Source organism: Diorhabda carinulata, chromosome X, assembly GCF_026250575.1.
Source record: "Diorhabda carinulata isolate Delta chromosome X, icDioCari1.1, whole genome shotgun sequence".
Classification (NCBI taxonomy): Eukaryota; Metazoa; Arthropoda; class Insecta; order Coleoptera; family Chrysomelidae; genus Diorhabda; species Diorhabda carinulata.
In genome coordinates, this window is record NC_079472.1 from 36213623 (window position 1) to 36226981 (window position 13359).

Here is a 13359-nt window from a genome sequence, read left to right on the forward strand (position 1 = left end):
TCTTGAGTTTCAATGTGTTATTGGAAACCCGGTGCTATTCTATTCAGGGAGTATTTAAGCTTAACTTTTATATACCAGAATTATTAGTGGCAAAAAAGAATTTGTACCAAATGACTATTTGTTAGTAAACATCAACAGTAGAGTGAGAGAAACTGAGAGCATTTTTCTAAAAATAAAGTCTACTTCAAGTTTATGTCAAAGAGATTAATTTGAAAATATAAAAAGCCACAAATATAAAATGGCTAATTCCTGTCAGAGATAATAATCATGTGTTTTGATCAAAAAGGCAGGAACTGTTTTATTTAAAAATATGTTTATCTAAAACAGTCAGATAATTGTTCCTCGATTATTATAAATTTAACCATAAAAACATATTTGTTTGGGACTTTGCAAATCGAATAGGACCTTAGATGAACTGAAAGCTCTGTTAGGGCTTCTATATTTAGTTGCTGTTCTAAAATCGGGGAGGCAAAATTTAGACGATTTATAGTCCACTGATGGCTTGGGAGTTGATATTTTCAGAGCAACAAAAGCCAAGAGGAAAGGTAACGTTTGGATAAGCTTTCTCTGATAAAAGCAATACTTGACATGTTTGTGCAAAACTCCAATAAAATATCTTACAATTGATGAACAGTTGGAAGTACTTTGAATCAAGAAGTCTTGGAATGGATGAGGGATTGTAGATTGGCAAAAGAAATAGAGTCAATTGGCTCAAATGCATAAAGGTAACGCGAGGGCACACAAGAACAACGTTAATATATGTAATAAAAAAATTATTTATAAAAATATAATAGCTTTGTAATATTTGTATCTAGTGATAATTTATAAAATTATATTTTGTTTATGAAGTCAGACATTCTAAAGCTACTGACACTGGACCTCCAACTCAAATCATATATAATATTTACATCACCCCCCTGGAATTATGCAATTTTCCAAAATGGCCCATAAAAAACATGGAGTTATCAACATTATTTTGAAGGTATTACCGTGATAAATATTTAGGTTTAAAAATTAGTTAATTGTCATTGGATTTAAAACTTATCTATTGAAAATTTTATTTTATTAAACATAATTTAATCTTCATAGAACTTAGGTAATTCATTTCCTAAAACTACTCTTCTTTCTACACCAGCTTCTGTGATGATTCCCAATCTGATTACCCCTCCTGAAGAACCATCACGTGACATTGCAAGAGCCAAAGCTAAAATTACATAAATATATAGTAAATATTTTTTAACAGAACATAAATATCAATAGATTAAGCTGCTTAACATGTACTACAAATCACTATTTGTTTATTTTTTATTTGTAAAAACTTACTGTTTGTAACAAATTTAACACATTCTTCTTTGCTCATGTTTTGTTTGAAATTTGCATCTACATAACCGTAAACATAACTTGATCCAGATCCACCAATAGATACCTCTTGCCTAACACACATACCACCAATTGGAATTGAATATACTTGTCCCCCTTTCTTGTTATCCCATCCAGCAACAAGTATTCCGGCCATTAGAGAATCTCTGTAGTTGTAGCAGAGCTCTCTGAATATTGCAGCACCAACTTCAACTCTAGGTTCTTCACCTAATTCCATACTAGAAATGTAATAGTAATTAACAACTATTGTTGAATAAATGAAAATTAACGTACCCGTGGAAGTTCAGGTGGTATGCAACAATATCTGCAATTGCTTGGGTGTCTGCAGCAGAGCCAGAGCGACAGCAGTAAATACGGTCTGTGATTTTAGTAAGTTTGTCTGCTACACGATTCGCGATATATGCTCTATAAATAATTGTAATATAATAAGTTTTTTATTAAATTTTAAGTAACTTACCCGGTAGTAGTACGAGAATCTGCTCCAATAACTACCCCTCCATCAAATTCTGCTGCCATTATAGAAGTCTTAAAAAGATAAAAGAATAGAATGTTTTCGTAAAGATGAGTTAAAACTTACTCCAGTACTGTGGGCAGCATCTCTCCAATCATCTGGGTTATTCATCGCTGTATATTCATCAAAAACGGGAGACATTTTCAAATTCTATAACAAACTAATGTTTCAAATGAATGCTTACAAAAACTACTAGTAATCGCCCAAGTTGACAGAATGACATTGGAAAACTTTAGTGACACATATTTGACAGACATCAGTTATTCTTCTTGTTTTATTGGCGTTTTCCCGCTTCTTATTTACTCGCAATAGTGTTTTAAGCTAAAAAATTTAAATTAATGATGTTGTTTCGTGTCACAGTAACTTGAACTGTTATATACTTAAATCGCCTGATATAATACGCTTATTTATATGTATATAACGGTTAACCAAGGATAATACCCAATGTCAAATAGGGAATCGCGGAACGCGTTGTCTTGTCTTATACAAAAACATTAAATATAACCTCACTTTTTTCACGTTGTATTGATACCAGTTGATTTGGAAAAGTATTAATTAATCAACGTTTATTTTACATTAACTCCACAATGGAAGAAGAACATTCAACAAAAAAGAAAGCTCATAGAGATCGGCATTCGGGTAAGTGGATTATTGATATTCTTAAAAGTTTAATTTAAATGCTTATATTCCTTCGAAGGGAGAAAATCGGAAAAGAAAAAAGCCAAGAAAAAAGAGGAAAATGCTGATATGGATCCCAAGCAACGAAACCCCAAAGCGTTTAGTTTTAATTCTGCCGTGAGAGCAGAACGTAAATTTCGACGAAAAGAAGATATAAATACTAAAAAGCAACATATTCCCCTTGTTGATAGAACTCCAATTGAACCTCCACCTATAGTGGTTACAGTAGTAGGTCCTCCAAAAGTAGGCAAGAGTACTGTAATACAAAATTTAATCAAACTGTTTACAAAATTACCTTTAACTGAAATTAAAGGTCCTGTTACAATCGTAACAGGTAAAAAGAGAAGGATTACGTTTTTCGAATGTAATAATGACATCAATTCAATGATTGATTTGGCTAAAGTATCTGATTTAGTGCTTCTGCTATGTGATGCAAGTTTTGGTTTTGAAATGGAAATATTTGAATTTTTAAATATTTGTCAAGTACATGGAATGCCTAGAATAATGGGAGTGTTGACTCACCTTGATTTAATTAAAAATAGCAAGACATTAAAAAACACCAAGAAGACTCTCAAGCATAGATTTTGGACTGAGGTTTATCCGGGAGCTAAATTATTCTATCTATCTGGTATAATCCATGAAGAATATTTAAGAAATGAGGTGAAAAATTTGGGTAGATTTATTTCAGTAATGAAATTTAGGCCATTGCAATGGAGAACAACTCATAGTTATTTGATTGGAGACAGATATGAAGATTTAACCAATCAAGAGCTCATAAGACAAAATCCTAAATGTGATAGGAATGTTGCATTATATGGATACATTAGAGGAGTACCATTGAAAAAAGATAGTTATGTTCATATTGCAGGTAAAAATATATAGAATATGAGTAAATTGTTGTGTACAATCTTAATTTATTGTTTTTTTTAATAGGTTTTGGAGACATAAAAATTCATGATTTGTCTTTTCTCCCCGATCCATGTCCCTTACCAGAAGAACTAAAAAAACGAGCTTTAATAGAAAAAGAAAAACTAATTTATGCACCATTTTCTGGAGTTGGTGGTATTGTTTATGACAAAGATGCAGTTTATATGGAATTGGGTGGTTCTCATAGTCACAATAAAAGAGAGGATGATACAGATAACATTGTGACTAATTTGATAAGTGCAAAAGAAACTTTAGATGAAAAATTAAAGCATTCTGAACTTCAAATTTTTACTGGTGGTAAGAAATTAACAGCAGATGATGTGGCAGACAGTGAAGATGATCAAAATAGTGTTGAATTATATGAAAAAAAGGAAAAAAAAGATGGACCTTCAGAGTTGGATGATGAGTTGGATCAATTAAGAAAAAAATGTGTTGAAGTTGAGGATAATGGTAGAATAAGGAGAAAAGTAATTTTTGATGATGTCCTAGAAGATATAGGGTGAATACAAATTTTTATATTCCTTTCTTGTTGCTGTTTTTTTATTGTCCTATTCTATTAAAACTTCAATATGATTTATAGAGATAGTGAAGATGCTGATTCCAACACTGATATAGATGATGAAAAGGATATTGGAGAAACTTTTCATCCAGCTCACAACAAGGATATTGAAATCCATTCCAAGGTTAAAGACATTCTGGGTAAAATGGAATTTAGTGAAAAGAGGAAATTGGAGAAACAAGAAAGTAGTGAATGCTCTGATGATCAGGATAATGATGATGAAGAATTTGATAGTGAAAATGAGAACAATGAAATTAAATGGAAGGAAAACCTTATGGAAAAAGCAAAAGAATCTTTCTTGCAAAGGCAGAGAACCAATAAAAATTTAATGAGGCTTGTTTATGGTAATTAATCCACTATTATTTTTTAATAGTATCAATAAGTTCAAAGTTTTTTCTGTTTTTTACATTGCAATTTTTTTGAAGACTTCCAAGAAGAAGAAGAAGAAGATTCAAATAACAAAAATGATGAAATCGACGATGAAGAAGAACTTGGTGGTCTTTTTCGAAAAGTTTCAAAAAACCAGCACAATTTAAAACAGAGTAAAGATGTTATGAACTTAACAGAGAGTTCATTAACATTACCTTGGAATGCGAATATGAAAGATTGGACTCATCCAGATGTAAGTAATTTGTTGTATTTTTGAATATTCTATATGCAAAAAAATATAAAATAAAGAAATATCGATGAGCAGTATATTTATCTGTAGATAAGAATAAACTATTATGTATGTGGATAGAACACATGACTGTGTTAATATGATATTCAGTATTTAAATGATAAGAAATTTATTCACATAAGATTCCATTGTTTAAAAAGAAATAATTTACGTGACACCCTCACTTTAATTAATAAAAAGCGCTTCGGTTTACTAATTCAACTATCGTACCTGCATTCCTGACTTCTATACAAAAACTGTTAAAAACATCAACTTGCTAATAAACTGTCACATGAACATGATACACTCTCCATAAAAATTTCATTCAACTAAATAACTAACTAGTGAAGTGAGATTTAATGTGGCAAATAATTCACCAGGTGTTAATTACTGTTTCTGTAAAGTCTCTACCATTTATCATATCACAGATTTTATTTAAAAAAATGTTGAATTAAAAACTAATTTTATTGATTTGTATAATTTCTTCATAGAATAAGGAGCTCATAAAGAACTGTTTTATTACTGGAAAGTGGAAAGATAGTGAAGATGCTAGAGAGTTGCTAAAACTTGATGAAGCTCCAGATTTGAGTGATGGAGATTCAGAAGTATTTGGAGACTTTGAGGATTTAGAAACTGGAGAAACGCATACTGCTCAATCTCAATTATCCAAAATTGACAAAGGAGAGAAACGAAAAAGAGAAGAATCGGATAATAAAGAAGACGTTGATGCTCTGGCCGAAAAGAAAAAAAAGTTGAAAGAAAAATTCGATTCAGAATATGATTCTCAAGAAAAATTAAGTTATTATGATGAGCTGAAACTATCTGCAGAAAAACAAGCGCAGTTAAATAAAACTGTATTTGAGAATGTACCTGATGATATTAGAGTACAGATTGAAGGGTTTAGACCAGGGATGTATGTACGGATGGAGTTTCAAGGAGTGCCTTCAGAGTTTATAGAATATTTTGATCCCACGTATCCACTAGGTTAGTTATTTATAAAAATATTTTTCATAGTTGTAAAACAGTTTAATAATGATTGGAAGTTTCATTTAATATGAATATTATTTCCAATGAACAACTCTTCATTTTCACAGAGTAATTGAATTCTAATTTATAATTACTTTCAGTTATTGGTGCTCTGAACATGGGAGAAGAAAATGTTGGTTTTCTAAACGTTAAAATAAAAAAACATCGTTGGTACAAGAAAATTCTTAAAACCAATGATCCTTTAATAATCTCTTTGGGCTGGAGGCGCTTCCAAACAATACCTTTGTATTCAAAGTTGGAGGATGATTTGAAATTTAGATACTTGAAATATACTCCTGAACATTTGACATGTAATGCTCACTTTTGGGGTCCAATTACACCCCAAGGAACGGGATTTTTGGCGTTACAAACTGTTGATTCTCAAAGTGGTGTAAGTAAAATTATTTTTAATGTATAATATCCATATAGAAAATTAAGAAACACACAAATACAGAGCTCTTATAACAAAAAATATCAAATCATGAAAAAAAGCAGAAGAAGTAGGTGAGTAGTGGAGGGAGCCAATTTATATTAATTTTCAATTAACACATTACGAATGTTTCAGTGAGTTATTTGAACAATTTTTTCTCAAAAGAAGAAATTACTGTCAAAAATTAGTTGTGGGGTTTGTTAACTATAAATATATAAAATAAGTAACAGAATTGCAGGGCTTTTAGTGAGGTCCTTAAAACAAAGATCCTAAAATAGTTCCTTGTGGAATTCTTGTTTTATATTTAATTTTTTCACTTATTTGGTTATTTATCCGGACCATTTGCTCTCTTTTCAATGAATAACTGTCTATTAAATCTAGCGGCACTCTTCATATTCATATATTCTCCAAGACACTGAGTAGCTGAAAGTTATTAACAGGATCAAGTTTGCAAGATCTAGGAACGCAGCTAGAGCTTTGATATTATTGTCTAAAAGTATATTTTATTTTGCAAAACTAATTTTTTAATTTTTTTAACAATATTGAAATATTAATAACATAATATATAAATTACAGATAATAAAAAATATTGGATTTAGGATAGCGGCAACAGGGTCAGTATTAGAACTGGATAAAAATACAAGAATACTAAAAAAATTGAAACTTATAGGACATCCATTAAAGATATACAAAAAAACTGCTTTTATAAAAGGTAAAGATTATATAATGCTTTGAACTTATAACAAAGATAATTATTTTTGTAGGAATGTTTAACAGCGCATTAGAAGTAGCTAAATTTGAATCTGCTAGAATTAAAACTGTGTCTGGAATAAGGGGTCAAATTAAAAAAGCTGTGAACAAACCAGAAGGTTGCTTTAGGGCAACATTTGAAGATAAAATATTATTAAGTGGTAAGATTTCAGTTTCAGTAACTTGATTTGAATTGTTCATTTCATGGATATGAAAATAAGTGAAATATGAGTTTTTTTTTGTTTAGAAAAATGTAAAATTTGAATTTCAGATATTGTTTTCTGTAGAACTTGGTTTAAAGTAGATGTACCTAAGTTTTATGCACCTGTAAATACATTGTTATTGCCTTCTGATAAAAGGAATTCTTGGCGGGGTGTAAGGACTACTGGTGAAATAAAAAGAGGCAAGGGCATACAAAACGAAGCTAACAAGGACAGTCTTTACACTGTAAGTATTAACTAATAGAATATTTAATGATCATAAATTTTATACCATACATACCATTAATTAAAATAAACAACAACATATCTAGTATAATAATAAATCATCAGATATCTCTATCACTTCAGATGAAAATGTTTTATCCTAAGCAAATGTTGTTTATTTGTAGTTTTGTATTACACATGCGAAGTTAAAACATTTGAGGAAGCCTTACAGTTTGCCTAGTGACGTTAAAAAGTTGCCAAGATGTATGATAAGATTTTCCAAAGACATCAGTTTTGTAGCAATGGTCCTTGACCGCCCACTAACTATATTTTATTGACACATCTGTTTTTTCATCTGTTCATTTTGCACCAATAATGTTACATTTAAATTTATTGTTATGTTTATTCCATTATTTTCATGTTTTCTTTGCTTTAGGTTTGCATCAGATGTTTAGATTAGATTTAAATTAAATTTATCATCTAAACTAAATACTTGTCTAATTAGAATAAGCACAGTAAGCTATCCTTAAAAGATAGATAGATATATATATATATATATATATATATATATATATATATATATAGCAGAACATGCATTGTTTTGTTATATCTTGAGGGGATTAGGCATCCTTTTCGATGAAGGTTCCCAAGTGGCTTGCTTTATTAGATGCTTCCAAAAATTATCGTTATATTACAATAGAAAGACATAACATATTATATCCTAAATCTTCCTCATAATTCACTTTATCTATTGATGAAAATCAATTCAGTAGCTTTTGAATTTATTACAAATAGATAGACAGACGTAACAAAGGTTTTTTTTTTTATAATTTGTAGAGATTAAACTTTAATGAAAGATATTTTATTAATAGTATATGTATAAATTTAACTAGTAATATAATTATTTTCTTTTCAGCGTATCGAAAGGGAAGCAAAACCTTTTAAACCTTTGATTATACCTAAAAAGCTTCAAGAAGCATTACCATATAGAGATAAACCAAAACATATTAAACCATCAGATAAAAATCCACTGGACAGAGTAGCGGTTATTGTTGAGCCCGAAGAACAAAAGGTAATTTTTGTTTTATATTTTTGCTTTAATCTTAAAAAATGGAAGATTGGGCATAAATATGAGCCCAAACTGGAATTTTTTTTACTTATCATATTGGTATAGTTCAACAATTTTAATTCATTACACCACCAACTTTCTGGTTTGTATCTTTGATATTTATCTAATAATACACTGATTACAGAAGGTTAATGTTGCTAGGCAGTGTGTTTCTAGATTGGTAACTTTCAACTGTTGAAATATAGTTGGAGGTTGAAAAATAATTTGAAATGCTTGAAAAATATAATTTTATTGAAGTAATGAGAAAAACATGTAACAATTCAAACTTTAAATATTTTGTGTAGAATCATCAACATTGGGCCCCCCACATTTTCATTCCAACAGTGTATGTATGTATCACACCAAATCTCTAAATGTGATTTATGAAATAGACAAAATTGGTGTATTAGAGACTAACATTTAATGTAGTTTATAAAATTTGGTATTAAGAAGAATTTTACTTATATTAACAAGTTTAATTAAATTTATTGAATATGTGCTCTTGATTTTTGGTTCATTGTTTTTATAGAAATGATTTTTTATGTTCTTAATAACCCAAATTTAAATATTTATTATTTGAAAAAGTACCAATTATCATTTTATATTATTTATAGTTCATTGAAATTTAAAAAGTAGATTTATAAAAAAAATGGTTTTATTTTGTTTATGGCTTTTGAAATTTTTATAATTGAATGTATATTAATTTATAATAATGATGATTTTTTAATCTGTTTTATATATTCGGATGGCTCTTCCAAATAAACAATTTTAATTTTAGACTTTTGGAATATTTTGAAGATGATAAATATGGAAACAGAATAAGATTTCTATGAAACATTATCAAAATATTACTGTAATCTAATATCTAAGATACAAAAAACAATATATTAGATTGCTTATTATGATGCTATTTAAATAAAAATGATCAATCAATAGGATAAAAAAATAAAACTGCTGTAACAAATTCTGAAATAGAAAGAAACTAATTTTTAAATATAAAATTTTAAAAATCTTTTAAACTGATACAAATGTTGAAGAAAAAAAAAGATTTCAAATTAATTAATACACACAAAATTCAGCAGTTTGGGACATTTTTTTTCATATATAAAAAATTAATTTTTGACAATTACGAATACAATATTTTGTATTATATGAGTGAATTGTATTTTACTATTTCTATGATAATACTTTATACAGTCAAATCTCCATATAAAATATTCCTTGATATAACTAAATTTTTTAAATCTCTTCATAACATACAATGTTAATTGCACTTCTACATAACGAATTTTTTTAGTTAGAACTTCTATATAACGAATTTTTGTCGATACTGGTAAAAAAACCTCAGTAACGAATTTAACTGCTAATTTATTGAACCGTCAGTGCTTCCATATGTTGAAAGCAATAAACGTAAAATCGTGTCAACACGTGTCCAGACATCATGTTATGGCAAATTGAATTGTAGTTTTATTTTATTTTCTATATATTTTTTAATGTAGTATAAGCACGTTAAACATCGACCGAAATTAACCAACGTTGCCTTTGAACCTCGAAACAACTAACCTCGCTATAACTTAATCCTAGATTCGTTTTATCGAGGTTTGACTGTATATCTGAATTATCAATGTCGGGTAATGTCTTGATAAAAATACGTTAGTTAGGTGGAAACATAAAAAATCATTTCAATACATTAATAAAATAAAAAACTATCATTTATTCAAACAGACCTAAAGTCAAGAACATGAAATATAGAAACATCTAAGAAGTGAAAAATTTATTTCTATTTGTTCTCAAATAAATTACTAAATTCATTTTCCAACCTAACTACATTTAATTTTGAAGTTAAATGCCATGTTTCATCGCCATTTATTTCTATCTGTTTATAGGAACTCGAATAACTTATTATTTCTAAAGAATTGTCAAAATCTAGATCTGCCACAGATATAGAATTTCCTTGATTTTTATAATCCGGTTGACAGTTATTATGCTGTGGCCCATTACATATTAAGTAAATGTCTGTTACACTTACGTTTTCAATTTGTATGTCATTTTCTTTCAGTATGATAAGTAGTATTCTTTCGGATACTTTATTCAAATGATAAGTTTCATTATGTACAGGTATGTTTCGTTTGTATATTCTAGTTACAGGTGATAGTTTAACAGTTTTGTCTTCCCAGTACCACATTTTCAATATAAATCCACTAATGAATCCTTTAGAAGAATAGATATTGGGTTCTATTACCGGAAATTTAAAACATACTGGTTTCATGATTACTGCATTGTCGAATTTTGAGAAATTAAGTTTGGTATTATTAGAACTATACAGAGTAATTATGCTTTGACATTTAGGACATTGGTTGAAATTTTGAACAGTTAATTTTTTGTCACCTATTTCATAAAATGTTTTAATATCCTGATTGATCCCTATGTTAAGTTTGATGGCAGCACTAGAATTGTAAAATTTTGATTTGATATCAGCAATAGAAACTTCATAAGTAACTAATGTTCCTGGCATTTGTATACATTTATAGTTGATAGAAAATGAATTACTTGAAATCAAATTTATAGTTGAGCATGTCGATGGTAATTTGATATTTGATAACGCTTGACCAGTTCTTCCCGATATTATTAAAAATCCACTTTTCTTATATACTGCTAGTAATTCATTTATACCATCTTTATCCAAATCTTCAATCTTAACAGGCATATCTAATTCTGGTATAGATTTTTCTTCTAGACTATGGGCATGCCATAATGCTTCCCCGGAAATAGTTTCTACCACTTTCAATCCGGTATTGTCTACTACTAGGCAATCATTGTATCCATTGTTGTCAACATCGATTATACTACAGTTCATTTGTAGTGGATAACTTTCCTGTTGAAAATCCCAAGCTACAGCACCATTTGTTCCCATTATAGAGAGTATACCATTTTTAAATGCTTTTTTATCAGTAAAACTACCTTTATAGATTAAAGCAAGATTCCAGTTCTTCTGAAAAACACCTCTTACTAAATTTATGCTTCCTAATAATTCTATATTTTCATGTATTGATTCCCAGTTTGGTATTTTCAACGTACAGGTATTGAAATCATTGCATGGTAGTATCCAAAAAAAAGTAATTATAGGTAAAAAACAGAATATTATAGAAATTATTAGAGCAACTTTACGTTTAGTGGAGAATTTGTGATGCAAATTTTTGAATCTGTCATCTTTAAAATCACTTATGTGACCATTTCTGGGTTGAGAAAAATTCACTTTGGGTTGATTTACACCATTTGTTAGATAATGTGAGTTATCTTCAGATCTCTCTTCTTTTTCTGAATCGGAATCACTTAACGATTGTGGTAAGGGAACATAAATACCTTGCGAGGAATAAGACATTTTCGTTTAATGAAATACAAGTATTGATTTACATTTTCGGCTTTCGGTATTTATAGTAGATATTGATTTCATCCAATAAATAAATATTGTTAATATGTCAACGGCAGATGGCGCGGTTTGAAGAAATATGCCGAGGTGCGTTTTGCTGTAATTTCACCATGCTGACACTAGAAGCGTTCGATACGCTAAAACGGTTATAAACTTTTATTATAAATCGCTGTTAAATTTTGTTAAGGGTAGAAACAATGTTAGCATTTTAAGTCTAAAAATTGTGCTGACATGGTCCACAGAGATTTCAAGCCTCCAAGGTTTCGCATGTGCCGTGCATGACGTACGCGCACTCAGTTGAATTGTCATATTTCGCATTTTGATTTCAAATAAACCAAAGTAGTGTTTCAGGAGAGTTCATCGTTTACTTTTGTATCCAGTTCAAATCAAAATACGGCCTTAAACTAAAAAACTGGTGCAAAGGCGCATGAGCAAACAAAGTCGTTGGCAAAGTTTATTCGAAATGGGACAATTTCACATTGAATTGCATGCCACCTCGCCCGCAAATTATATTAGAAATGTATCTAATGTTTTTATTGTTTATTTTATCCGCCGCAAACAATAAAAAAAAATGCATATTGTTCTAATAATGAGAACAATTTGTGTAAAGTGTCCGTCGAAATTAAATAAAGGTGGCGCCACAGTAGTGTCTGGATAAAGTTTAAAAAAGTGCAAATATGTATTATTTATGATCTGGACAACTTTTCACCCTTTTGTACACATAAGTTGTTAAAATTTTCAATAATCAGCTATGATATTAGTTTCTTAACTCTGAATACTTCAATTTATCTACAATTGCTACTTTCATACTATACCCTTTGTCTTCACAAACGCCATCCTGGAAGATTTGTGAACTGTTATGCATCGTATACAGCTGTAGACTGTGTCAACTTTTCTCCCATATGAGACACTTTATATATTTACACTTTTCATAATACATTTTTATGAATGCTTTGATTGTTTAATGCAAAATTTTTGTTGTGATTTGCTTGTTTAAAATTGTAATATTTAACATTTGTTAGATTTCCGCTATGATGAAAATGTTGAGAGCTTCCTACAATAAGAAACAAGAGAAGTTAAAACAAGAAACTAAAGAGCGTTTGGAAAAACATCGTCAAGAAATAGAGAGCATAGAAGCTAATAAATTGAGAAAATTGAAAGATATAAAGAAAAATGTTCATAGGATGAGGAGTAAACAAGCTAATAGTAAAGGGCGCAAAAAATGAAATATTATTAATAAAACCTTTTAACAACACTTGTTTTAATTCATATGTGAAATAACATAACAAGTTTCTTTTTCTATAAGGTACCAACCATTTCCATTATCAACTTTTTTCCTTTTATAGTGTTAAATTGTGGTTAAGATCCCTTTTATACCCATTTCTTGTGTCATCTTCCTCAGATGTTTTTCGTTCATTTGACTTGATTTCCTGTATTTGATCCTCTCTTAATTGCTATTCAAGTTGTCAGCCTTTTT

The 13359-nt window shown here is 29.4% G+C and overlaps 3 protein-coding genes across 3 annotated transcripts; 1 reads left to right on the top strand and 2 right to left on the bottom strand.

Annotated features, from left to right (window-relative positions):
• Positions 1-1028: 1028 nt before the first annotated feature.
• On the bottom strand, positions 1029-2144 carry LOC130902358 (proteasome subunit beta type-6). Its single transcript, XM_057814453.1, has 5 exons — positions 1958-2144; positions 1838-1905; positions 1654-1785; positions 1324-1598; positions 1029-1204 (listed from the first exon to the last, which is right to left on the bottom strand). The coding sequence occupies exons 1-5, from the start codon at positions 2030-2032 to the stop codon at positions 1077-1079; spliced, it is 678 nt and encodes a 225-aa protein (XP_057670436.1). The 5' UTR covers positions 2033-2144; the 3' UTR covers positions 1029-1076.
• A 53-nt stretch (positions 2145-2197) lies between these two features.
• Positions 2198-13137, top strand: LOC130902354 (ribosome biogenesis protein BMS1 homolog). The gene is made up of 12 exons (XM_057814446.1): positions 2198-2530; positions 2589-3437; positions 3503-3995; positions 4077-4399; positions 4481-4677; positions 5205-5697; positions 5841-6130; positions 6746-6881; positions 6934-7080; positions 7191-7366; positions 8261-8416; positions 12905-13137. The coding sequence occupies exons 1-12, from the start codon at positions 2479-2481 to the stop codon at positions 13106-13108; spliced, it is 3516 nt and encodes a 1171-aa protein (XP_057670429.1). The 5' UTR covers positions 2198-2478; the 3' UTR covers positions 13109-13137.
• On the bottom strand, positions 8684-12013 carry LOC130902357 (uncharacterized). Its single transcript, XM_057814451.1, has one exon. It carries the CDS (start codon positions 11832-11834, stop codon positions 10233-10235), a length of 1602 nt encoding a protein of 533 aa, XP_057670434.1. The 5' UTR covers positions 11835-12013; the 3' UTR covers positions 8684-10232.
• Positions 13138-13359: the final 222 nt, after the last annotated feature.